Below are 26,496 nucleotides of genomic sequence, written 5' to 3'. Positions count from 1 at the left end.
TAAACTGGTGGGGGAGCACCATGTAACAAACACAGATGGCTAAAAAGGCAGTGCCCGATACGCAACCTAGCTAAAATGATCTCCTCACAGCAAGAGGGCCGAGAGGACGTAGTCCACGCTGCTGGGAGAGGCTTAATAGTCCAGAGCCCGTTCCCACGAAGGGAGGACCAGTGGTGATGCCAAAGTGACACCACCTCCTGACAGACGTCAACACAGAGATCATCTGAGGAGTGGAAAAACTAGCGGGCCGAGGTAAGAGAACTGCAGCATTGGCAGCAGTGTCAGCGGCCTCCTTTCCCGTCAGACCGATGTGACCAGGAACCCAAATAAACTTCACAGTGGCTCCATCAAGAGTGAGCAAGTGACAGCTCTCCTGCACCAACTGCACTGAGGGATGGACAGTGCACGGCACACAGAGGCTTTGAAGGGCACAGAGAGTGGGAACAGATGACACAATTGAAAAGCCTGTGTCGCTGGATGTACTGCTCGGCCTGATACAGAGTGAATAGTTCTGCTGTAAATACTGAGCGGTGTTCTGGTAGATGATACGGAAAAATGACAGTGCAAATGACGAAGGCACACCCAACACCGTGGTAAGTACAGGAACCATCAGTGTACACAAAGGTACTATCGCGAATTTCAGTGAGAGGTCACGAAACTGAAGGTGATAGAATGAGGCTGGAGTAGTGTCCTTAGGAAGCGAATGAGGATCAAGCTGAACGTGGGCTGGCACACGAAGCCGAGGTGGGGAAGGGTTCACACCCACTGGAAAGTGGCAAGTAGCAAGAAGTGAAGCTGCCAGAGCAAGAGCCGAAAGTGAACTCCGGGACATAACAGAGAAGAGGGGCATGCCCTATACTGGCCATCAAAGGAGTCATCGAAGAAGTCATACGAGAAGGTGGCCACGCATGGCAGACAAACGGCATGCATATCTGCTGAGGAGAAAGTCACAGCGGTAGGACCGTGGTAGTTCACTAGCTTCTGCATACAGACTCTCAACCAGACAGGTGTAAAAAGCACCTGTTACCGAACGGATGCCACAATGGTGGATAGTATTGAGACGGCGCAAGAGCAATGCATAAGTGAAACATACAGTCGAGTTTTGAATGGACAAGGGATCAGCACAAATGGAGGAGGTTGGTTTGATCTGCTCCCAAAAGTACCACTGAGGACACGTAGACGTTTGTGGGACAGCATACAGCGAGCCACCAGGTAAGACTCTTGGGAGGACCAAGAAAGTTTCCTGTCGAGTGTGAGTCCAAAGAATTTTGTGGTTTCAATGAATGGAATAGCAATGTTCCTAAGATGCAAAGATGGTGGTAGAAACCAACTGCACCATCAAAAATTCATACAAATGGTTTTGTCAGTGGAACAATGAAAGCCATTGTCAATGCTCCACGAGAGAAGATGATCGAGACTTCGCTGAAGACTCCACTCAATGAGACAGGTCCATGGAGAACTGCAATAGTTGGCAAAACTGTCAACAAAAAGGGAGCCACAGATGCCTGGTGGAAGACAGGCCATTATAAGGTTAATGGCTGTAGCAAAGAGGACGACGCTCAGGACAGAACACTGAGAGACACCGTTTTCCTGGATAAAGGTGTCCGACACAGCAGAAACCACACGTATCTCAAAAACTTGGTTTTTTAAAAATTTCTGAAGGAAACTAGGCATTGTTTTGTTTTGTTTTGTCTTCTTTTGATTTAGGGCGCAAAAGACAAATAGAGTCATACGCACCCAAGTCTCAATGGACAAAATAGGAGACAGCAAAAAACAGGCACAGGAAAAAAGGGCTAAAAATAACACCATGCAGAAATGGAGGTCCAAAACTAAAAACTACATGGCCTTTGCCGTACTGCTTCGGGGATAAAAAGTAAAACGTGGTCGACAGCCTAGGCGTCCTTCACTAAAACGGCTGATAAATCAGACAGCAAATCTAAGCTTGAACGCAAATTGTTTAAAAAAGGGCATTCCAACAGGAAGTGGCAGACAGTTAAAATTTGGGTGAAATGTATACAAAGTGGTGTGGTAGCGCCAGTAGTGCCACTTAGCAAATGACAATGGCTAAAAAGGCAGTGCCCAATACGCAGCCAAGTTAAAATAATCTCCGCCTGGCAGGAGGGCCGAGAGGAGGTCGTCCAAGGCGCTGGGAGAGGCATAATGAGCCAAAGTTTATTCCTGTGAAGGGAGGACCATTGGCAATACCAAAGGGACACCACCTCCTGACAGACGGCAATGCAGAGATCATTGGAGGGAATATAGGTACTCACGGGCTCAGTATGAGGACTGCACCCTTGGCAGCTGTGTCAGCAGCTTTGTTTCCTGGCAGACCAACATGACCAGGGACCCATTGAAACACGACACTGGCTCCACAAAGAATGAGCAAGTGACAGTTTTCCTGGATCCGCTGCACTAAAGGGATGAGCAGTGTACAACGCACATACACTTTGGAGGGCACTGAGAGTCTGAGCAGAGGACACAATTGGAAAGGCTGTGTTGCCGGATGTACTCCGTGGCCCGATACGGGGCGAAGAGGCTGGCTGTAAATATTGAGGAGTGTGCCAGAAGCTAATATAGAAAGACACGAGTGCCAATGACAAAGGCACACCTGACCCCACGGTCAGTCCAAGAGCCATCAGTGTAGACAAAGATACTATCGTGACGTTCCATGTGAAGGTCGTGAAACTGGAGGCGATAGACTGAGGCTGGAGTAGTGTCCTTAGGAAACGAATGACAGTCAAGGTTAACATGGGCTGCTTCATGAAGCAAAGGTGGCGAAGGGTCCACATGAACCGGGTACGGTGCAGGTATTCTGAAATTAAGCCACCATAGCAAGTGGCGAAAGCGACTCCAGTGGCGAAGTGGACTCCAGGAGGTAGCAGAGAAGACGGATGAGCCCCATACTGACGATCAAAGGAATCATCAAAGATGGAAGCATAGGAGGGGTGGCCACACATGACAGACAAACAGCATGCATACCTGCTAGAGAAAAAGTCACGGCGGTACGACGGGGATAGTTCAGCAGCTTCACCATACAGACTCTCAACTGGGCCGGTTTGAAAGGTGCCCATGGCCAAACGAATGCCACGATGGTGGACAGTGTTGAGACGGCATAACAGGGATGAAGCTGCAGACATATAAACAAAGCACCCATAGTCTAGTTTGGAATGGACAAGGGACCAGTACAAATGGAGGGGGGTGGTTCGATCAGCATCCCAGGAAGTACAATTGAGGCCACGAAGGAGATTGAGGAACTGCGTACACCGGGCTGCCAGGTAAGACACATGGAAGGACCAAGAGAGTTTCCTATCGAGCATGAGCCCCAAGAATTTCGTAGTTTCAACGAACGGAAGAGTATCAGGCCCAAGATGTAGAGATGGTGGGAGAAACCACCAGAAATTCATATAGACAGTTTTGTCAGGGGAAAAGTGAAAGCCATAGTTGATGCTCCAGGAGTAAAGATGATCAAGACAGTGCTGAAGACACCATTCAGTGAGACAGGTTCATGGAGAACTGCAATAGATGGCAAAATCGTCTACAAAAAGAGGGCCAGCAGGAGACAGGGCATTATAGGGTTAATGGCAATAGCAAAGAGGATGGAGCCCTGAGGCACACCATTTTCCTGGATTAAGGTGTCTGACAAGGCAGAACCCATATGCACCTTGAAAACTCAGTCTTGTAAAAATGCCCGAAGAAAACAGGGCATGTGCCCATGGAACCCCCACGTGTAAAGAGTACGGATGGTACCAGTTCTCCAGCAGGTATCGTAGGCTTTCTCCAAATTGAAAAACATGGCTATAGTCTGCGATTTTCACAGAAAACCACTCATGACATGGGTGGACAAAGTGACGAGATGGTCAACTGCAGAGTGTGTGCTCAAAATCCACACTATGTAATGGTTAGTAAATTTCAAGATTCAAATCACCATACCACCAGGGCATGAATCTTATGTTCCAACACCTTGCAAACACAGCTGGTGAGAGAAATGGAGCGGTAGGTTGAAGGAAGGTGTTTGTCCCTACCAGACTTAGGTATGGGTATAGCAGTGGCTTCACTCCAGCGTCTGGGAAATGTGCCCTCTGCCCAGTTGCGGTTGTATGTACGAAGGAGAAAGTGCTTCCCCGCCGGAGACAGGTGCTGCAACATCTGAATGTGAACATCATCTGGCCCTGGAGTGGAGGATCGGGATGAAGTGAGAGCATGATCTAGCTCCTTTATAGTAAAGGTAGCATTATAGCACTCACTATTCTGGGAAGAGAAGGGTATAACCCGAGCCTCCTCCACTCGTTTCTGATGGAGGAGGGCAGGGTGATAATGGGAGGAGCTAAAATCTCCACAAAATGGTGGGACATAGTGTTGGAGATAGCAAAAGCGTCCATGATGACATCATCTGCTATTGTCAGGCTGGAAATTAGGGAATGGACCTCAGTCCCAGAGAACCATCAGCCGTTGGCCAACACGACGGAAGAGGGACTGGAACTGTTAAAAGAATTAGTGAATGAAATCCAGCTAGCTTTTTTGCTATCCTGAAGAATGCGACACTGAGCACACAACTGTTTATAATGAATGCAGTTTGCCATCGTAGGATGAAAATTAAAAATGCGGAGACACGACACAGTAAAGAAGTAGTGCGAGGAATGGAACGATATACAGAGGCAAGGAGAATGTTTGTAAGATATTCCACTTGTTCATCGTAACTGGGGAAATGATGTTCATCGAAGGTCACCAGGAAGGAGTAAAGCCTCAAGTCAGCCTTAGAAAGCTGCCATTTGGGTATGTAAGTAGGTGGGAGGTGGGGTAGGAGTCATCAAACAGGTAGCACATGGGAAATGGTCACTCAAGTTTGTGTCAGAGGGAATGGACCATTCGAGACGACGGACAAGCTGGGAAGGGCAGAAGGATAGGTCCAAATAGGAATAGGTGTGAGGAGTCTGAAAGGAATGTGGGTGCTTCTTTGTTAAGGCAGATGAGGTTAAGGAGATTGAGAAGTGCTCCCTGCCGCCGTTGGATTAGCAGCTGCAGCAGCAAGTCATATACCCCTAGTTTACTTATTTGTTACATAGTTTAATTCTTAATTTCTTTGCGTGTTTTTGGGTACTTGCATTGTTTAATTCTTAAATTTCGGGCGTATTATAGTATTTGAGAGTTGTAGCATCGCGCCTTAGTACCTGAATAGTAGATTCTTATTTAAATTGCATATGAGTTTCGTATAGGAGCTGTAATTTCGAGTTTTAGTTACTATATTCGTAAATTCAGGCAGATTGTAGCGCAGTCGTTAGGCATTTGTACAGGTTAGTTAATACATTCTTTGCGTGTTTCCCTTGCGTTACCTAGGCACGGACTCGTGTTTCAGTAACTGTTGTTCAACATCGATTAGAATGGACAGGGACTGTGATTGCTGCGTTCGGATGAGGGCTGAGTTGGCATCCCTTCGCTCACAGCTGCAAGCGGCACTGACTTCGGTCGCGCAGCTTGAGGCTGTTGCCAATGGGCACCACTGTGGGGAGCCGGACTTGGGTATCACGGGGATGTCAACCTCTTCCCGTCTGTCCCCAGATCGGTCTACCGCTGTGGTTGCCCTGGCTGCTGCCCACAGTGGGGCCTGTGGTTGATTGGGAGGTCGTTCCAAGGTGTGGCAGGCAGCGACAATGTTCCCGGAGGCTGATCAGAAAGCCTCCCCGGTGCGTCTGACAAACAGGTTTCAGGCACTGTCTCTGGCTGAGCCAGATGCAGCTGCCTGCCCTGTTTCAGAGGATGATTCTCAGCCTTCAAGGTCCGGGCAATCACAGAGGGTGGGCTTATTAGTAGTTGGGAGCTCCAATGTTAGGCGCGTAATGGGGCCCCTTAGGGATATGGCGGCTAAGGAGGGGAAGAAATCCAGTGTGCACTCCGTGTGCATTCCGGGTGGAGTCATTCCTGATGTGGAAAGGGTCCTTCTGGATGCCATGAAGAGCACATGGTGCAGCCAGCTGCAGGTGGTGGCACATGTCGGCACTAATGACGTGTGTCGCTTTGGGTCTGAGGAAATTCTCTCTGAATTCCAGCAGCTATCTGATTTGGTGAAGGCTGCCGGTCTTGCTTACGAGATGAAGGCAGAGCTCACCGTCTGCAGCATCGTTGACAGAACCGACTGCAGACCTTTGGTGCAGAGCCGGGTGGAGGGTCTGAATCAGATTGGTTGGTTGGTTGAGGTTTAAGGGACCAAACAGCAAGGTCATCAGTCCCTTGTTTCAAATATGCGCCATTCCGCTAATGGGACAACTCAGTAAAGTCAGAACAATAAAACGGAAAAAGGGAAAAAATGTAAAAAGGCAGTCATGTTGTCATCGGTAAAAAACAAAATGAGGGAAGTCGGCAAGAGAACGAACCCAACACTATGCTGAAGCAGCATAGGCAAGACCACCTGTGACTTAAAAGGTACAACTGCTAGAATGTAGAAAGTACGTATGGGAATAGAAAGACTAACCAAGCCTTAAAAAGGGTAAAAACAGAGTAAAAGGGGAAGAAAGGAGGATTTCGGTCTGGGAGGTGAATCAGGAATCTCCGAACACTGCTTACAGTGGGAGACACCCAAACACTCACCGCCCTGCCCCAACACCAGAGAGAGATTAAAAACCTTAAAACTGAGAATAAAAACCACTTTCCCGGAGGAAACCGAGAACCAGAGAGACCATCCGGGAATCGTCAGCCAACATCAAAGGTAAAGTGTGGGGGAGCCTGTACTTAGCACGCAGAGCCAAAAGAAGAGGGCATTCAACCAAAATGTGGGCTACCGACTGGAAGGCTCCACAATCACATAGTGGGGGTGGCTCATCACGCAAAAGAAAACCATGGGTCAACCGAGTATGGCCAATGTGGAGACGACACAGAGTGGTCGAGTCCTTTCGGGAGATGCGAAAGGAAGAACGCCACGGGCCTGGTGTCACCTTAATTGCACGAAGTTTATTAGACAGGGGAGTAGCCTCCCAAGAATTGGCCCATGACTGTGCGAACTGGGATTTGATGTGAAGCCGTAAATCCGCTGCAGGAGGGGCTACAGAAAACAGGGGGTAAGTAACTGCTCCCCCAGCCAAACGATCAGTGAGCTCATTACCCGGGATACCCACATGGCCAGGGACCCAAAGGAAGTCAATGGAACAAGCAGCACGGTGAATATCAGTGAGATGGTCATGGATGGCAGAGACCAAGGGATGGCGCGAAAAACACCGGTCAATAGCAAGAAGGCCACTCATCGAGTCCGTGCATAACAAACGCGGTTGTGTTGGGACTGTTTAATAAAGGTAAGGGCCTGGGAAATTGCCATCAATTCCGCAGTAAACACCCCACATGTAGGTGGCAGCAGATGACTTTCCGTTCCAACAGAGGACGTGAAGGCATACCCAACACGATCAGCAGATTTAGAGCCATCAGTGTAAAAAACAACAGCATCTCGAAACTCTCATAAAATTTGGCGGAAAAAGGAACGGAACACCACCGGGGGGGATGGAATCTTTCGGACCGCGGCGGAGATCCATCCGAAGTCGAGACCGAGGAACTAACCAAGGAGGGGTGGAGGGGAGGGAGCGAGGAAGACAGGACAAAGAAGGAAGCTGAAAATCACGGCAAAGAGACGCAAGGCGCAGCCCAACCGGTAAACACGCCCGAGGGCGGGAGTCGGGTGGGCGACGTCCATGGTCTGGGAACAGGATAGAATAGGAAGGATGAGTGGGAGAGGAATGGATAGTGGGTGCATAAGACACCAGAAGCTGGGACCGCCGAACAGAAAGGGGGGGGGGGGGGAGGGATCCCAGCTTCAACCAGGAGACTATCAACAGGGCTAGTAGGGAAGGCACCGGTGGCCAAACGGATACCACGATGGTGGACTGGATCCAGCACGTGCAGTGTGGAAGGAGCAGCCGAACCATAAACTTGACAACCATAGTCCAAGCGAGACAGAACTAGAGCACGATAAAGACGGAGGAGGAGGGAACGGTCTGCACCCCAAGAGGAGTGGGCAAGGAAGCAAAGGACATTGAGTTTACGGAAACAACCTACCTTCAGGAGTCTGATATGGGGCAGCCAAGTGAGCTTGTTGTCGAAAAGAAGACCCAGGAAACGAAACTGTGGGACCACAGGCAATCATCGTGCAGCGAGATAGAGCTCTGGATCAGGGTGGATCGTAGTACGGCGACAGAAGTGGACCACTCGCGATTTTAAAGGAGAGAATTGAAACCCATGTGAGAGGGTCCATGCAGAGGCACGCCGTATAGCTACCTGGAGCTGCCGCTCTGCAGATGCCATCGAGGAGGAACTAACCCAAATGCAGAAATCATCCACATACAGGGCAGGGGCGACCAAGGGACCGACAGAGGCCACAAGTCCATCGATAGCAATGAGGAAAAGAAGGACACTCAAGACAGAACCCTGTGGAATGCCCATCTCCTGGGTCCGTGGAGAACTAAAAGCAGTACCAACTCGAACTCTGAATGACCGATGGATCAGGAATTGGCGGATAAAAATCGGGAGTGGACCCTGAAGACCCCACTGATGAAGGGTAAGTAAGATGTGATGGCGCCAGGCCGTGTCATAGGCCTTACGAAGGTCAAAAAACACTGCAACCAAATGGCGGCGCTGGGAAAAAGCCTGCCGAACTGCGGTTTCCAGGCGAAGTAAATGATCAATTGAAGACCGTCCCTCTCGAAAGCCACACTGGTAAGGCGACAATAGATCCCGAGATTCGAGGACCCAATTGAGCCGACGGGCTACCATCCGTTCAAGTAACTTACAAACAACATTGATCAAACTAATTGGCCGATAGCTGTCAACAGATAGGGGGTTCTTACCAGGCTTAAGGACAGGAACCATGATACTATCCCTCCACTGAGAAGGGAAGTCACCCTGGAGCCAGAGACGGTTAAACACCCGAAGAAGATGTTGCCGTTGTGGAGCACTGAGATGGTGAAGCAGTTGGTTATGAATGGAATCTGGGCCAGGGGCCGTATCATGAGAAGAAGATAGAGCAGAAAGAAATTTCTATTCAGTAAAAGGTTCGTTGTAAGATTCTGACTCACAAGGGGTGAAACATAAGGTGGAAGCTTCAGCCAGCTGTTTTTGATGAAGGAAAGCAGCTCGATAGGAGGCTGACGCTGACGCCACTGCAAAATGGGTCGCAAGATGTTCTGCAAGAACTAATGGGTCCGTACAAATGCCATCTGGGAGGTGAAGGCCTGGGAGGGTGGACTGCCGATGGCAACTTTGGAGAGAACGAAGTGTAGCCCATACCCGTGACAGAGGGACAGTAGAACCAAGGGAAGAAACGAATCGTTCCCAACATATCCGCTTACTCTGTTTGATTAAATAATGGGCTTTAGCATGGAGGCGTTTAAAGGTAGTAAGGCTGGCTATGGATGGGTGCCTCTTAAAGTGTTGCAAAGCTCGACGGCGATCACGGATGGCAATGGCAATGGCCGTACTCCACCACGGGACTCGACGGCGACGAAATGGTCCAGATGAGCGCGGGACAGCAAGGGTAGCAGCGCGAACAATCGCGTCAGACACGTCACATAGGACGTCATCAATACAACCCGACAAAGAGGGAGAAAACTCGACCTGTGCAGTGTATAGAGGCCAATCGGCGCGGTGGAAAGACCAACGAGGTAACCTGTCCATCGGGGAGCAGGAAGGGAGCGTGATAATCAACGGGAAATGGTCACTATCACAAAGGTCGTCGTGTGGCGACCAGTGTAATGAAGGGAGGAGAGAGGGAGAAGAAAGAGAAAGATCAATGGCAGAAAAGGTACCATGACCAGCACTGAAATGAGTAGGGGAGCCATCATTAAGAAGGCACAGGTCGTGGTCTGCAATAAATTAGTCTATAAGAAGACCTCGTCTAGATGGAAAGGCACTGCCCCACAAAGGGTGATGAGCATTAAAATCCCCAAGGAGGAGGAAGGGAAGAGGAAGTTGCTGAAGAAGGGCGGTTAAGGCAGCAGGTGTAAGAGTCCTGTCAGGAGGGAGATAAAGATTGCAAACTGTGACTGCAGAGTCTAAGTGGACCCTAACAGCAACCGCTTCCAATGTAGTTTGGAGAGGAATCCATGTGCTAGAAATGTCTGTACGGACCAATGTACAAACGCCACCAGAAGCCCGCAAGGGTCCGACCCGATTTCGACAGAAAACACGGAACTCACGGAGGGTCGGTGAGTGAGCATCAGTAAAATGAGATTCCTGGAGAACGACACAAGCTGCAGAGTAGGACGAAAGAAGAGATTTCAATTCCGCAAGGTGACGATAGTATCCATTACAATTCCATTGGAGAACCACAGAACGATGGTTTAAATGGGGGCTGAACACGCTAAATCCAGTCATAACGACGGGTCCCCGCCCGTCACCGACAAGGAGGGGGCGACATCCATGAACGACAGGTCAGAATCCGGTTGTGAAGTCGGGGAAGGGACCTCCGGTGACACCAGAGGCTCTTTGTCCCGGGACTTATGTTTCTTCTTCTTTTCAGGCTGAGATCAAGGAGGGCTGTGTGGCATAAAGGAGCCAGCTGCAGCAAGATCAGGAACAGAAAGAGACCGGGCGACCTGGGGGCCGACAGACAGCGGCTCTCGCGGTCGTCGCACGGCAGCAGACCTTTGGCCTGGAAGGTGCTGGGAAGGGGCATCCCGGGAGAGGCGCCCTTGACCGGCAGACGCCGAAGGAGTGGGACACTTCTCCGGCTGGGGAGGGGGAGCAGCGCCCATAGGAGAAGGTGTGGGAGCCGCAGGGGAGGGGGGGAGGAGAGGGGTCCGGGATGGGGGTAAGGAAGGAGGAGTGGGGTGAAGATGTAACCAAGGCGTAACTAATGTCATGGACACAGGGTGTAGTCGTGCATATTTCTTACGGGCCTCTGTGTAGGTTAAACGATCGAGGGACTTATACTCCTGTATCTTTTTTTCTTTCTTATATACTGGGCAATCTGGTGAACGTGGTTGAATGACTACCATGACAATTTACACATACAGGAGGGGGAACACAGGGACTCCCCTCATGGAGTGGACGTCCACAGTCACCACAGAGAGGGGCCTGTGAACAGCGGGAAGACATGTGTCCAAAACGCAAGTACTTAAAACACCTCATAGGAGGTGGGATGTACGGCTTCACATCACAGCGATAGACCATAATCTTAACTCTCTCAGGGAGGGTATCCCCTTCAAAGGCCAGGATAAAGGCACCAGTATCAATACGATTGTCTTTAGGACCCTTCTGAACACGCCGAACAAAGTGAACACCCCACCGTCCGAGATTGTGCCAAAGTTCCTCATCAGTTTGAAGGATGAGGTCCCTGTGAAAAATCACACCTTGTACCATATTTAGAGACTGGTGAGGGGTAATGGACACAGGAATTGTGCCAAGATGGGTACAGGCACGAAGGGCCGCAGATTGGGCAGCTGAAGCAGTTTTTATCAGCAACGAACCCGACCGCATCTTGCTCGGGGAGTCCACTTCGCCAAACTTGTCTTCAATGTGTTCCACAAAGAATAAAGGTTTGACACTGGTGAAAGTATCTCCAGCAGTCCTGGTGCAAACTAGATAACGAGGGAAAGGTTTTGCCCCTAGACGACGGGCCTGACCCTCTTCCCAGGGGGTAGCCATGGAAGGGAAGGCCGAAGGGGCAAGAGAAGCAGCACTTGAGGAATCAGTTCCACGCAGAGAGACGGCCACAGAAGAACGGCCAGAGTTTTGGACCCATATGCGTTTCATCTGCATAGCGTCCACCCTGATACCACCCACTCCGATCAGGGGCTCTCCTCACGGGCGCCACCCAGCCACAGCAAGGGCCGTCTGGCACAGCGGCCATTGCCGGGAGTTCCGATGCTCCAGGATGATGAGCAACCACTCCAAGGCATGCATGAGGTGGTCACAGCTCAGGTATCAGAAGTGTGATCCCTGTGTGTTCAGGGGGCTCAACCAAAAGGGTACATAGCGACCCCACCACACGGGCTGGCTACCGTGCTGGCTATGCACCCTAGTATCAGACAACGACGTGAAAGAAAAGGTGGAATGTACTACGAGGGCGCACGTCGGAGACACTAGGTAAGATGCTCTTCCCCAAATGGCTCACACTACGGAGGAGAAATTTTGTAATGGAGGTCAAACCCCAGAGGGGGACCAAGGAATGCCAAAAGGAGGAGATGATTACGCAACAAAGCCGAATTGGAAAATCAACAGAACCAGGAGGATAGCCAACATAAGCAAGGACACCAAGAGAGGGAGAGGAGAGGGCGAGGGGAAAGGAGCAAGGAGGGGAAATGAGGGGAAGGGAAAGGAGCAAGCAGGGGAAATGAGGGGAAGGGAAAGGAAATGCAGCCCTGGAGAGAAAGAAGGGTGCAATGGCTCGGAGCCCCGTGCTCGCCACGCACGTATCCACAAAAGAGTTGTGGACCCCCTGGGGGGGGGGGGGGGTCTGAATCAGAGGCTCAGACGGTTTTGCGACCGTGTTGGCTACAGATTCCTTGACTTGCGCCATAGGGTGGTGGGGTTTCGGGTTCCGCTGAATAGGTCAGGAGTTCACTACACTCAGCTGGCGGCTACATGGGTAGCGGAGGCTGTGTGGCGTGGACTGGGCAGTTTTTTAGGTTAGAAGACCTCGGGAAAGTACGGGGTGGGCTGCAATCTCAAAGGGTGCATGGCAAATACAGGACGTGCTTGGATCAAGGAACAGTCGGAATTGTAGTTGTAAATTGTTGTAGTTGTGCTGGGGAAAGTCCCTGAGCTTCAAGCGCTAATAGAAAGCACAGAAGCTGAAATCGTTATAGGTACAGAAAGCTGGCTAAAGCCTGAAATAAGTTCTGCAGAAATTTTTACGAAGTCTCAGACGGTGTTCAGGAAAGATAGGTTAGGCAGAATTGGTGTGGAGTGTTTGTGTCTGTCAGTAGTGGTTTATCTTGTAGTGAAGTCGAAGTAGACACTCCGTGCGATTTGGTATGGGTGGAAGTTATACTTAACAGCCGAACTAAGTTAATAATTGGCTCCTTCTACCGACCCCCAGACTCCGATGATATAGTTGCTGAACAGTTCAGAGAAAATTTGAGTCTCGTAACAAATAAATACCCCACTCACACGGTTATAGTTGGTGGGGACTTCAACCTTCCCTCGATATGTTGGCAAAAATACTTGTTCAAAACCGGTGGTAGGCAGAAAACATCTTCCGAGATTGTCCTAAATGCTTTCTCCGAAAATCATTTCGAGCAGTTAGTCCACGAACCCACGCGAATTGTAAATGGTTGCGAAAACACACTTGACCTCTTAGCCACAAACAATCCAGAGCTGATAGAGAGCATCATGACTGATACAGGGATTAGTGATCACAAGGTCGTTGTAGCTAGGCTCAATACCGTTTCTTCCAAATCCAGCAGAAACAAACGCAAAATAATTTTATTTAAAAAAGTGGATAAAGTGTCACTAGAAGCCTTCCTAAGAGACAATCTCCATTCCTTCCGAACTGACTATGCAAATGTAGACGAGATGTGGCACAAATTCAAAGATACAGTAGCAACAGCAATTGAGAGATTCATACCTCATAAATTGGTAAGAGATGAAACTGATCCCCCGTGGTACACAAAACAGGTCCGAACACTGTTGCAGAGGCAACGGAGAAAGCATTCGAAGTTCAGAAGAACACGAAATCCCGAAGATTGGCTAAAATTTACAGACGCGCGAAATTTGGCACGGACTTCAATGCGAGATGCCTTTAATAGGTTCCACAACGAAACATTGTCTCGAAATTTGGTAGAAAATCCGAAGAAATTCTGGTCGTATGTAAAGTACACAAGCGGCAAGACGCAGGCAATACCTTCGCTGCGCAGTGCCGATGGTACTGTTACCGACGACTGTGCCGCTAAAGCAGAGTTATTGAATGCAGTTTTCCGAAATTCCTTCACCAGGGAAGACGAATGGAATATTCCAGAATTTGAAACACGAACAGCTGCCACCATGAGTTTCTTAGAAGTAGATACCTTAGGGGTTGCGAAGCAACTCAAATCGCTTGATACCGGCAAGTCTTCAGGTCCAGATTGTATACCGATTAGGTTCCTTTCAGATTACGCCGATACAATAGCTCCCCATTTAACAGTCATATACAACCGCTCACTCACCGACAGATCTGTACCTACAGACTGGAAAATTGCGCAGGTCACACTAGTGTTTAAGAAGGGTAGTAGGAGTAATCCATCGAACTACAGACCTATATCATTGACGTCGGTTTGCAGTAGGGTTTTGGAGCATATACTGTATTCAAACATTATGAATCACCTCGAAGGGAACGATCTATTGATACGTAATCAGCATGGTTTCAGAAAACATCGTTCTTGTGCAACGCAGCTAGCTCTTTATTCGCACAAAGTAATGGCCGCTATCGACAGGGAATCTCAAGTTGATTCCGTATTTCTAGATTTCCAGAAAGTTTTTGACACCGTTCCTCACAAGCGACTTCTTATCAAGCTGCGGTCCTATGGGGTATCGTCTCAGTTGTGCGACTGGATTCGTGATTTCCTGTCAGGAAGGTCGCAGTTCGTAGTAATAGACTGCAAATCATCGAGTAAAACTGAAGTGATATCAGGTGTTCCCCAGGGAAGCGTCCTGGGACCTCTGCTGTTCCTGATCTATATAAATGACCTGGGTGACAATCTGAGCAGTTCTCTTAGGTTGTTCGCAGATGATGCTGTAATTTACCATCTAGTAAGGTCATGCGAAGACCAGTATCAGTTGCAGAGCGATTTAGAAAAGATTGCTGTATGGCGTGGCAGTTGACACTAAATAACGAAAAGTGTGAGGTGATCCACATGAGTTCCAAAAGAAATCCGTTGGAATTCGATTACTTGATAAATAGTACAATTCTCAAGGCTGTCAATTCAACTAAGTACCTGGGTGTTAAAATTACGAACAACTTCAGTTGGAAAGACCACATAGATAATATTGTGGGGAAGGCGAGCCAAAGGTTGCGTTTCATTGGCACGACACTTAGAAGACGCAACAAGTCCACTAAAGAGATAGCTTACACTACACTCGATCGTTCTCTGTTAGAATATTGCTGCGCGGTGTGGGATCCTTACCAGGTGGGATTGACGGAGGACATCGAAAGGGTGCAAAAAAGGGCAGCTCGTTTTGTATTATCACGTAATAGGGGGGAGAGTGTGGCAGATATGATACGCGAATTGGGATGGAAGTCATTAAAGCAAAGACGTTTTTCATCGCATCGAGATCTATTTACGAAATTTCAGTCACCAACTTGCTCTTCCGAATGCGAAAATATTTTGTTGAGCCCAACCTACATAGGTAGGAATGATCATCAAAATAAAATAAGAGAAATCAGAGCTCGAACAGAAAGGTTTAGGTGTTCGTTTTTCCCTCGCGCTGTTCGGGAGTGGAATGGTAGAGATATAGTATGATTGTGGTTCAATGAACCCTCTGCCAAGCACTTAAATGTGAATTGCAGAATAGTCATGTAGATGTAGATGTAGAAGGTCAGGCAAGTGGGCACCTCTCTGACAGGTTCTTGGTAAGCCCCAAAGGGAATGGTGTGCAATAGTCACCAAGTAGCAGAAAGGAGTAAGAGAGTTGCCCTATAAGCAGGAGGAAGTCTCAGTCGGCCCTGGTGACACTGAATGACGGAGAGATGTAAACTGTACAACGGGAAAAGGATAAGTGAGGAAGAAAAATGCAGATTGCAACAGCTTGGAGTCGGGTAGTCAGGGAGATGCGTTAACTATGAATGTCATCCCAGATGAGCGGCGTGATTTCCCCTTGAGACAGAATGCCATCCTCAGAGGAGGGGAGGGTGTCAAAGTGGACCAGGAAGAAATCCAAGAGCTCAAAGCAGTCTTGAGTATGCAAATTTGTTTCCTGGAGGCAGAGTACAAGCAGACACAGCGATTCTAAGAGCAGCTGTAAGTGCTCTTTGTTGGGTCAAAAGCCACGAACGTTCCACTGAAGGAGACACATGGCGAGGAAGAAATGAAGGGGCGTCACCTCGGCGGCTGCCGAGTGCCAGCCTTTGAAGACTCACTGCTACAGAGCACAGAGGCAGGAGGGTCCTGCTCTACAGGAGCATTGGCATTCTCCTTCTATTGGTCTGGGGAGTCCAGGATAGAAAAAATGGTTGATGGTGTGCACCGGTAACACGTAACACAGAGGTCAGCCAGGTGAGGGCATCACGTGATGACACTGTTGAAGATGATTCAGAGTTGGTGAAGGACAAGACTGTTTCCCTTTGTTTGATTTCTTGGAGCCTTTCTGGTTCGCAGGAGTATTCCTTCCTGGGTTGCCGGTTGCTTGTTGCATTGCTGGATGAGGAGACGAGGACCTAAATCTGAGGTTGAATGTCTGCGTGGTCATATCCTTTGTGGAGCGAGATGTAGTAAGAACAGTACTGTAGGTGCCAGACGGTAGAATGCAGGGTTTTGGACTAGCCAATAACTTTAGAGCGACCGGGTAAGGCACTTTTTCCTTCACCCAGATCTCCTGGACACCCCACTCATAAAGGTACATGTGACAATCTCAGGAGATGGCATGATCGCCATTGCAGTTGATACAGTGGGTAGAAAGAGGCACACAATTGCCTTCATGAGCATCCCGGCCACAGGTTACACATTTGGCCAGGAGTCAACACTACTCTCATTTATGGTCGTACTGTGATAACTTCACAGCCTGCTTTCATCTTTGATGGAAGACTCTCATGTCGTCCTCGCTGTGTCCGGTGACACCGACTCCATCAGTTGTTCAGTCCGTATTGTGGTGGGCTCGAATGTGGCTTGCAAAACTGAACTTTGCTTTGAAGATCTGGTCACATGAAGTGCAATACAGTTGCCCAGTGGAGTTATACATATAGATGTAATTAGGCTTGGGCTTAGATTTGCGGAGCTTTCATTTATCGTCCAGGTTCTTTAGGCAGATATGCTCGAATTGTTCCACACTCTTATGTACAGTTGAGCACCGCCCTTATCGGTGCAATGCAAGCTCCTCCCAATGTTTGCTCGGAATGCCACGGGCTGTGAGGAGGTGTTTGATGGTGTCTTTATATCGCAGGTGTTTACCACCTTGCCGCCGCTTTCCACACAAGAGCTCCGAGTAGCACACCGCTTTGAGAAGTCTACTGTCGTCCATGCGTATGATATGGCCACTCCATCATTAAGAGAGCTTCAATGCCAGGCAGTTTCACGCGATGCAAAATCTGCGAGTTTGGAACACGATATTCCCATTTCATGCTGAGAATTAATCTCAGAGAGCGAAGATAAAAGGTGTCTAGCCTCCTAATGTCAGCTTTATAAAGCACCCGGTTTCCGAGGTGTAGAGTAAAGTTGGTAATATTATTGCTTTTTAGACTGCAATTTTAGTTTGTAGTCTGAGATCATCTGATTTCCATACTCGGTGATTCAGTTTGCCAAAATCTGAGGCTGCATTTGCTGTAAGAGCTGCAATTTCTGTTGTCAGGCTGTTGTCGCTTCTAATTTGGCTGCCTAGATATTTAAAGTGTGACACGTTTTCCAAATGTTTGTTGTCCAACTTAATACTGCAGTCGTCTGTATTGGAACCCCTAAGTGGTTGTTGAAGGACTTGTGTCTTGGTGATGCTTATGACTAAACCAAATCTTCTGCACGAGTCATTTAGCAGGTTCATCTATGTTTGAAGAGATTCAGGAGAATTAGCCGTCATGCATACGTCTGCATAAAGAATTTCTAAGATAGATATTTTATTTATGTGAGTTTTTGTTCCGAGGAGAGAGATGTTGAAGACACTTTTGTCAGTTCTCGAGTCAAGACCCATTTGACCACTGCAGGCTTTGGTCGCATCTCTCATAACAGCTGCGAAATAAAGTGAGAAGAGTGTGGGAGCCAGTACACAGTCTTGTTTTACACCGCATGTCACAGGAAACTGGTCTGAAAGCTCGTTTTCATGGCAGATTTTTGCCATCATGTTGTCATCAAACTGTCTTATCAAGTTGACAATTATGTCAGGGCAGCTGGTTTTTTTTAGCATAATCCAGAGAGCTTCCCGTGGGACTCTGTCGAATGCTTTTTCCAGGTCTACAAAGCACATGAACAGAGGCTAATATTGCTCTAAGCTTTTTTCTTGCATTTGTTTGACAACAAATATGGCATCCACTGTGCCTCTGTTTGGGCAAAAGCCACACTGGGTCTCTGGTAGCACATTTTCTGCAAGGTGCGTTAGCCGGTTGTTGAGTATGTGAGCCGGGGGAGGGGGTTTGTACTTACTTCTAGCTTTCTATCCAGTCTTAACAGTCTTAATTTGCTTTAGTTTCTTTCATCTTCGCTTCTCTCCTCTCTTCTCCAGTCCAGTGTTCACCCTGTTTCTATCTTTCCAGAACAACCTAATCCTTTCTTCCTGCTTCCTACATCTCCATATCTCTTTCACCCATAGCTTTCATTTCTGCCATTCAGTTTGAATGGAGTTAATTTTCACATATGTGAGTCCACCTACTCCATTTCTGATAATGGGATATGAAACAGCCTGCCGCGGCCATCATCATCATCATCATCCAACATCATTCCACCTATTCGATGGGTCAACAAACAATGCTTGTTCACCAAACGCGCCCCTCAAACTGCTTTCCCTCTTCCATGCTGTCCTGGGTACACCTTGTTCAATTCAGATTTCATGACATCCACTGTACACAAGTCCGAGTTAGTTAGTTACATGTTCAATAGAGCATTTGAATGATCTTTTATCACAGTGATATAGAACAAGTCAGTTTAAAAGACAAGTACAGGTTATTAGCATTAACATTAATGAACATGTAATTTTTCAGTCCTAATCATACAACTACATTTAAAAATTAGTTGGTTTTTGGGGGGCTACCGGCTTTTAAATAAAAGTTCATCCACGGAATAGGAGGAGTTGTCCAGAAAAAAAAGGTTTTAGGTTGGATTTAAAACTTGCATTGCTACCTGTCAGACATTTTGGGGTATTGCAAAAATAAACAAAAATTTTTGTTGATCCACATTGAACACCTTACTGAGCCACTGGCAGCTTTAATAATGGGTAATAAAGGTAGTTTTTTCCTCTCGTTACTGTCTAATTTTATTTCCTTTCTGTATTTCAAATCACACATTGTAGTCTTGGTACACTGTCAGCATCCATGCATTGTGTATGTCCAGGGCATCTCAGCCACTGCAAGATTATTTTTTTCTTGGAATCTTACAACGTGAGGTGGTTTTCATATTTCATCATTTCATTTCAGATTCTATCACTCCCTGTCTTTCCAATCTACATCTACATCTACATCTACATCCATACTCCGCAAGCCACCTGACGGTGTGTGGCGGAGGGTACCTTGAGTACCTCTATCGGTTCTCCCTTCTATTCCAGTCTCGTATTGTTCGTGGAAAGAAGGATTGTCGGTATGCCTCTGTGTGGGCTCTAATCTCTCTGATTTTATCCTCATGGTCTCTTCACGAGATATACGTAGGAGGGAGCAATATACTGCTTGACTCTTCGGTGAAGGTATGCATACTACAACCAATTCTCATCTCAGCTGCCTGAACTCTACTGATACCTTTACTTCTCATGGCCCATGTTTCACAACTACACATCAAAAAAGGGGTATATACTAGGGTTGGGAATTTAATACTGGAACTATTTATTTACAGCTCATACAAAATAGATGTGTGTTTCAAAGTTTTACCGACATTCAAAGTAGTCACCAGATTGTCTATAACCCGTTGCCAGGGATGTTGAAGTTGTAGGATACTCTTAGCAGTGACAGTTGTGTTGACAGTTCAAGCAGCGCGGTCTACTGCCCGACGAATTTGTAGCAGTTCTCAAGCGAGTGCCGTGAAGTGTTTCCTTCAGTTTAGAAATCGAATTGAACTTACGAGGGCTGAAGTCAAGGGAGTGCAGTAGGTGGTATAGCACTTAGCAGCCCCATCAGTCAAACAAATCAGTAACAGCTTACACTGTATGTTATTGAGCACTGTCCTGCAAAAAATGGTCAGGTCTTGCATAAAGTTTCATCACTTCTGTCTCTAAGCTGTTCATTTTTGGAACACAACCTATGACCAGCTTAGAGACAGAATTGATGACACTTTCTGCAGGACCTGGTCAGACAAGCAATAAAGGGGACTGAGGAGAAATTTGGAAATGGAATTAAAAGTTCACTGAGAAGAAATAAAAACTCTGAGGTAAGCTCACAACACTGTAATTCTGTCAGACACACCAAAAAACTTTGAAGAGCATCTCAATGACCTGGAGATAATAAGATGAACAACAAAAGTAAAATAAAGCTAATGAAATCTAGCCAAATTAAATCAGGCAATGCTGAGGGAATTAGATTAGAAAATGAGATGCTACAAGCAGTGGGTGAGTTTAACTACTTGGGTACAAAAATAAAATTTAGACTGGTTGTAGCAAGAAAATCATTTCTAGGTTGTGGAGGGGGATTGTTGAAATTTAGTGTAAAGTTAAGCATTAGGAAGTCTTTCTGAAAGTATTTGCCTGCAGAATACCCTTATACAGAAGTGGAACATGGACGATAAGCAGTTATAGCTAGAAGAGAATAAAAGTTTCTGAGGCCGTGGTGCTACAGATGAGTGTTGTTGGTTAGATAAGCAGATCAAGCAACTAATGAGAAGGACCAATATTCCTGGTCTGAATCCTAAAATCTACCTTGATGCTATACCATAATGAAAAACAGTAAAATTTAATTTAATAAAGACCATAAGAGATTATTAAAGTTAGCTGAACTGCTTGATAACTAATTCAAAGGTCGAGGAGGGAATAGTTTATTGTGTAATATTGAAGTAAAATTTGAAGTTCACTGAAAACAGTCACTAACATTCAAATTTTGTTTAGAATTTCATTGTTTTGTGTGTGGCAAGAGTATTTTCATCCATATACACTTTTGCTACTAGAGCATGTTCAAAGAAATTAAAGACTGCAGGTTAACTTCCACGATATCTTTAGATGATTTATCAGAACTGCCTAGATTATTTTTGTAAACCTTGGTGTGAGGAAATGATTTTCTTACTTAGTACCCAATAGAAAAGAACAAAATTAATACTATAGTGAAGAGCTGATTCCACGAAATAGCTCTCTAATGAAACTGTTAGTTAAGACATTTAATTTACTTACTGTTACTGAAAGTCTGAGATTACAGATTTTAACTACCTTGCTCACCAAAATTTATGTTTGATTTGGAATGGTGACAATTCTATTATCTTACAACAACAAGGTTTTAAAATCCACACATTCCTGCTTATTGATCACGGAGATGAGTAAATAACCTTTAGTCAGTTTGTCTAAGCAAAACAAACACTATCAAAGACAAAATTTAACAAAATATCACTTAACAGGAAGTCCCACCAACTTTTGTTGAGAGAGCATCCCAGAAGGTAACAACATGGTCAAAGTTTAGGGATAGATGTCAGAAATATTTTTCTTTACACCTTGGTGTGCCTTAGTAAATGGTTGACAACAAGAATCAGAAAGACTAGAAAGAAAAAAAAAAAAAAAAAAAAAATCACTGGAGTTTTTTCCAGCAGCCCGTGGTCTCTATTCTCAAGGGAGTAAGATTTATATTCAATTTCATGACTAACTCAGATAGGAAAGTTTATCCCAGTACAAACTCAAGACAGAGAAACATCACTCAACCCACAATAAACCATGTAACACTCTGTTTTAAAGTTTCCACTTCTTTTCACAAGAAATCTGCAGCAGCAAATAGTCTCTTAAAATACCTTTGTGTCATCTTCTACGACACGAAGCCCGTCACCGGAAACATACAAGATGGCTCGCACTGGTCTCCGTCTAGAATTCTGAAAAGAAATATTAATTTTACTTCCTTTGCTACATTAAAATAAAGCACAAAACAAGAGTATCAGTGACATAATAAAAATATTTTTACATTAAAAGAAAGAGGAAGAACACCACTTAACAAGCACTATACTAATCTCTATAAACAGGCAATCCAACTAATAAAAATGTAGTGCTCCACAACACACAAAAAAAGCCCAACAACAACAACAACAACAACCCACCATCTAAACAGGCCTTGAATGCCCAACAGTACCAGCTGGTCACCATGTCATCCTCGGTCCTTATGCACTAATGGATGTGGATACAGAGGGGCATGTGGCCAACACACCACTCACTTGGCCATTGTCAATTTTCGTGGCCGATGTGCTACTTCTCAATCAAGTAGGTATCGAAGAGACAATAATATTATTCTTCATCATTTCATCCTTCATTCTTCCACTGCGATTTCTTTCCACTTCAGAGTTAGTTATCTGTATGTTTTGTCAATCAAAATTGCTCATCGCTTAGTTTCAAAATGTAATAGACTTTTTTCAGTGAATTGTTCTGTAGCAGATATGATTTCAGTTCCTGTTTGAATGTTAATCATATTATTTATTAGAGTCTTCACACTGCTCAGTATATGATTAAAGATATTTGTGTCTCAATGCCTCACTTCCTTCTGTGCTTTGTAAGGCTGAGTGATGTGCAATGTAACTCGTTTCTCATTCTAGTATTATATAATGCTACACCACACTACAAAATTCTGCTCTTTTGTCTGAATGGTCTTCAGTATTACATAGTACCACCACCAGAATAAAATATGACATAACAATGGTTAACAAAATATGCATAAAAATCTACATCAATCCCCCCAACATAATTTTAACGCACAATCATTTGATTATTTATTGGTAGCAAGTCTTCAAGTACGAGTTACTAATGATGGCAGTCTAGTTGGGCTCACTCCCTGAACCCACATCACACTTTCTCTGACAGCCAATGTGCATTCAGTAGTGGTGGTAAGCAACAAATTCTACTTAAGCATGTGTATGCCAGTACCACAATTGTCACTTCGAATTGCCAACGATGCAATCCCATTTGCTCTACAGTTATCATCATGACTAAGTAGGCAGAAATTGTAGACAGCACTAAGTAATTGCAATAAAAATTCTTTTGTGTCAAAACAATGTTTTCATACTTAACTAAAATGATATGTTTATTCAGTTAGTTATATATTCCATGGATTACTTGCAGACAATATATAATGGTGAAGAACAATTAATTTTTAAGCTAGTTCACATTAAAATATGGCAACAAACTTCTCAATTACTGACAAGTAAATGCAATACTCCTACTCCAGGATTTTCATCTGTCACTTTTCACTTCTTACGCCTCTCGCAATAACTGTTGATGTGAAGGGCAACAGTATACTACCTCCGACAGAACCACGACTAGTGAAGCTCTATGGTCTTAAACCAACCTTCAGGTTTCAGAATGAATTTTCAGTGATGAAATATGCTGATTTTAAACTTCCTGGTAGATTTAAAGCATAAACTGAACTGGGACTCAAACCTGTGACCTTGCTTATGGTGGGTAAGTGCTATGCTAACTAAGCTATCAAAGCATGCCTCACAACCCACCTTCCAGCTCTATTTCCAAGTCAATCTCATCTCCTGCCTTCCAAACTTCATACAGGTTCTCCTGCCTACCTTGTGTGACTAGCACGCCTGGAATAAAGGATATTATGGAGACGTGGCTTATCCACAGCCTTGGGGTTCAGGTACAGGATGAAAGGTCATATGTTCGAGTCCTGTCCGGCGCGCGGTTTCAAACTTTCTGGTTGATGACCACTTCACAAAAATAACAGAAGCAGGAACGGAATTCTTACATAACCCACAAATATCTAAACAAAAACTTCAAGTTTACATGTGCTGTCTGACAGATAATGTAAAATAATTGGTGGCAGCATTATCATTCCGTTTCCTGAAATCTAGACCCACCCAGCCCCAAAAAAAGTGGGTTCATACAACTTCTGTTCTGTGTAACAAAACCACAAGCAGTATCTCCAATTTGATGGCTGTAATCACAACACATCAAAAAGTTCCTCCCTCACAGCACTGCCACTCCACATACCATATCTCCAATGGGACACTGGAGTGAAAGCACCAACTATTTCCAAAACAGATTTTCTGTGCCACCAACAAAAAGTCAGCACTGTGGAACTATCAATGAACAATATTATTCTTCTGACCCAGAACATAAAAACTCAGTAAAATCTACCAAGCGGGTAGTAACTACAAGAAAATTTACACACTCAGCTATGGAACAAGGTATGACCACCTTCGGCTGCTGGCTGAACAAGTTTTGATGATGATGATTTATGGTGGAGGGCGCTAAACAGCTAGGTCATCAGCGCCCTACACTAATGTTATACCAAAGAAAGATTTTTACAATCTATGGAAGGAGATCAATAAACTGGAAAGCTACATTTGATTCCACCACAGGAAACATAAAGCAACCGCAAAAAGGTGAGGTTCAGAAAAGCCCATAATAAAACCCCAGCGAGACACATCAGGATAACTCAATAAAATCATGGAGAAAATACGTGTAAGGATGCTGTTAAAAAAGGGACAAATAACAATGGCTGGATGACGACTTAGAAATAATACACGACCCAGTCACTCTGTGACACATTAAGATCTCGCATCAAGTATTTTGGGATGAATTCCGGACACCAGACAAAATTTTAAGACACGAACAACGCTTGCCTAGTTATCAGTTAAAATGGAGGGAAGATCCTGTGGGAGACCCAGTCCAACCCTCAGATCATCATATAAAACAGACTCAGTTAAAAGATATCATACTGACAGCCGAGTCCCGCATCTCTGACATACTGGGGCCACCTCCTGATGCAAGAAGAAGCCATATGTCAGGGAACAATGTCCCACTCTACCCCAAGTAAGTGCCACTTCTTCACACCGTTACGAGCGGAAGGAGGTGATCCATGGTCACACTGAAGTCTTAATGGAACGTTGTTTATTGTTCATCACTTCCAGCCACTGGGACTCCCACCAACATATGGCCTTCCTAGCCACAAAAGAAGTGGCAGCTCACAGAGGGACTGAACAGCGAGCAGGAGGAGGAAGGGAGCAAGCCGCCTTAGCAGCAGCATCAGCAAGTTCGTTTCCCTGGATGCCTATGTGCCCTGGAACCCAGCACAAAATGACTTCCTTGTTTTGTCTTCACAGGAGAAGGAGAGCGTCCTGCACTTGCACCATCCCATCTGCTGGGTACATCTGTACAACAGCGAGAAGGGCACTTTGCGAATCGGAGCAGGTGATAAATTTTTTAGTCATGGTGCCGTCTCATCTGCTCCATTGCCCTCAGAAGAGCAAACAGCTCTATGTAATAAACTGAAATCGCTCGCTCTAGGAGCCCTATCCTGCGGACAATGTTGGGGAACACGATAGAACAACCGAAAACATCTCCCTGCTTAGAACCATCCGTGTAGACGGCAATAAAATCTGAGTGGCTAAGTAAAATTTCATTAAATTTAATTTTAAAAACATGGTCGGGGGTACAATGCTTCTTGTAAGCAGTCAGTTCTAAAAGCAATCTAGGCCTTGGTAGTAGCCAGGGGGATGCCCTACTCCACCCCTGGCTTTGGACCTCAATGCACCCCACCTGTAATAATTCAAGGCTCTCCCTTGCACAGATCCCAAATGGCCGTGTTGCTTGTGATCGATGATTGAACAGCCGTTCCAGTGGCGGCTGAACAACGTAACTGGATGCTGGCGATGTAGGAACAGACAATGCCCTATACGCTTGGCATACCACGAGAAGAAGATGTCGAATAAACAGTGGAGGCTCACCAGCCTCTGCACGCAAATTAACAACAGGGCTCAAGCGATAGGCCCCTGTTGACAGCCTAATACCCTCATGGTGAACTGCAACCAACATTTTAAGGTATAAAGGCCTTGCTGACCCATAAATCTGGCTTCCATATTAAAGCCGGGGTCACACAAAGGCCTTACAAAGTTGGAGAAGACACGCTTTGTCAGCTCCCCAAGACCTATGACTGACACATTTTAAGATGTTTAAGACCTTGAGACATCTCAGTTTCAATTATTTAAGGTGTGGCAACCATGTTAACTTCTCATCAAAGATAAGACCCAGATACTTCACTTTTTCCTTGAAAGTGAGAATGGTGTCCCCCAGTTTTAAAATGGGCAAATTAAACAGACAGCGAGAACAATTAAAATCAACACAAACTGTTTTCTCTAATAAGAGTCTAAAACCTGTGGCACAAGACCATTCCTCTAACCGCCTCAATGTCAGTTACAATTGCTGAGTAGCCGTGGCGAGGCTGGAGGATGCACAAAAGATGGAGAAGTCATCCAATAACAAGGAACATAGTACTGGACGTCGCACTGTGGTTGTAATACTATTGATTGTGATGGCGAAAGCCATGACACTTAAAACGCTCCCTTGAGGGACACCATTCTCCTGCTTAAAATGGTCAGACAGGATATTCCCAACCTTGTATCTAAAATATTTGTCCGAGAGAAAGGATGATATGAAGATTGGTAGACATCCATGGAACCTCACTGATGGAGCTCCGACAAAATATTACACCTCCAGGTAGTGTCGTAGACCTTTTCCAATTGGATTGTGTGGGGGAGGAGACCAGACAGCAAGGTCATCGGTCTCATCGGATTAGGG

The 26,496-nt window shown here is 45.9% G+C and overlaps 1 protein-coding gene across 1 annotated transcript in view; it reads right to left on the bottom strand.

Moving 5' to 3' along the window:
• Window positions 1–26,496, bottom strand: part of LOC124802599 (protein numb) — a 235,952-nt gene that overhangs the window by 85,916 nt on the left and 123,540 nt on the right. Inside the window, exon 5 of the mRNA XM_047263479.1 lies at window positions 21,717–21,794. Within this exon, the coding sequence (XP_047119435.1) occupies window positions 21,717–21,794 (78 nt within the window). The remainder of the gene's footprint in view (window positions 1–21,716; window positions 21,795–26,496) is intronic.

This window comes from Schistocerca piceifrons, chromosome 6, assembly GCF_021461385.2.
Source record: "Schistocerca piceifrons isolate TAMUIC-IGC-003096 chromosome 6, iqSchPice1.1, whole genome shotgun sequence".
NCBI lineage: Eukaryota > Metazoa > Arthropoda > Insecta > Orthoptera > Acrididae > Schistocerca > Schistocerca piceifrons.
This window is presented reverse-complemented; position numbering and strand designations above follow the sequence as displayed.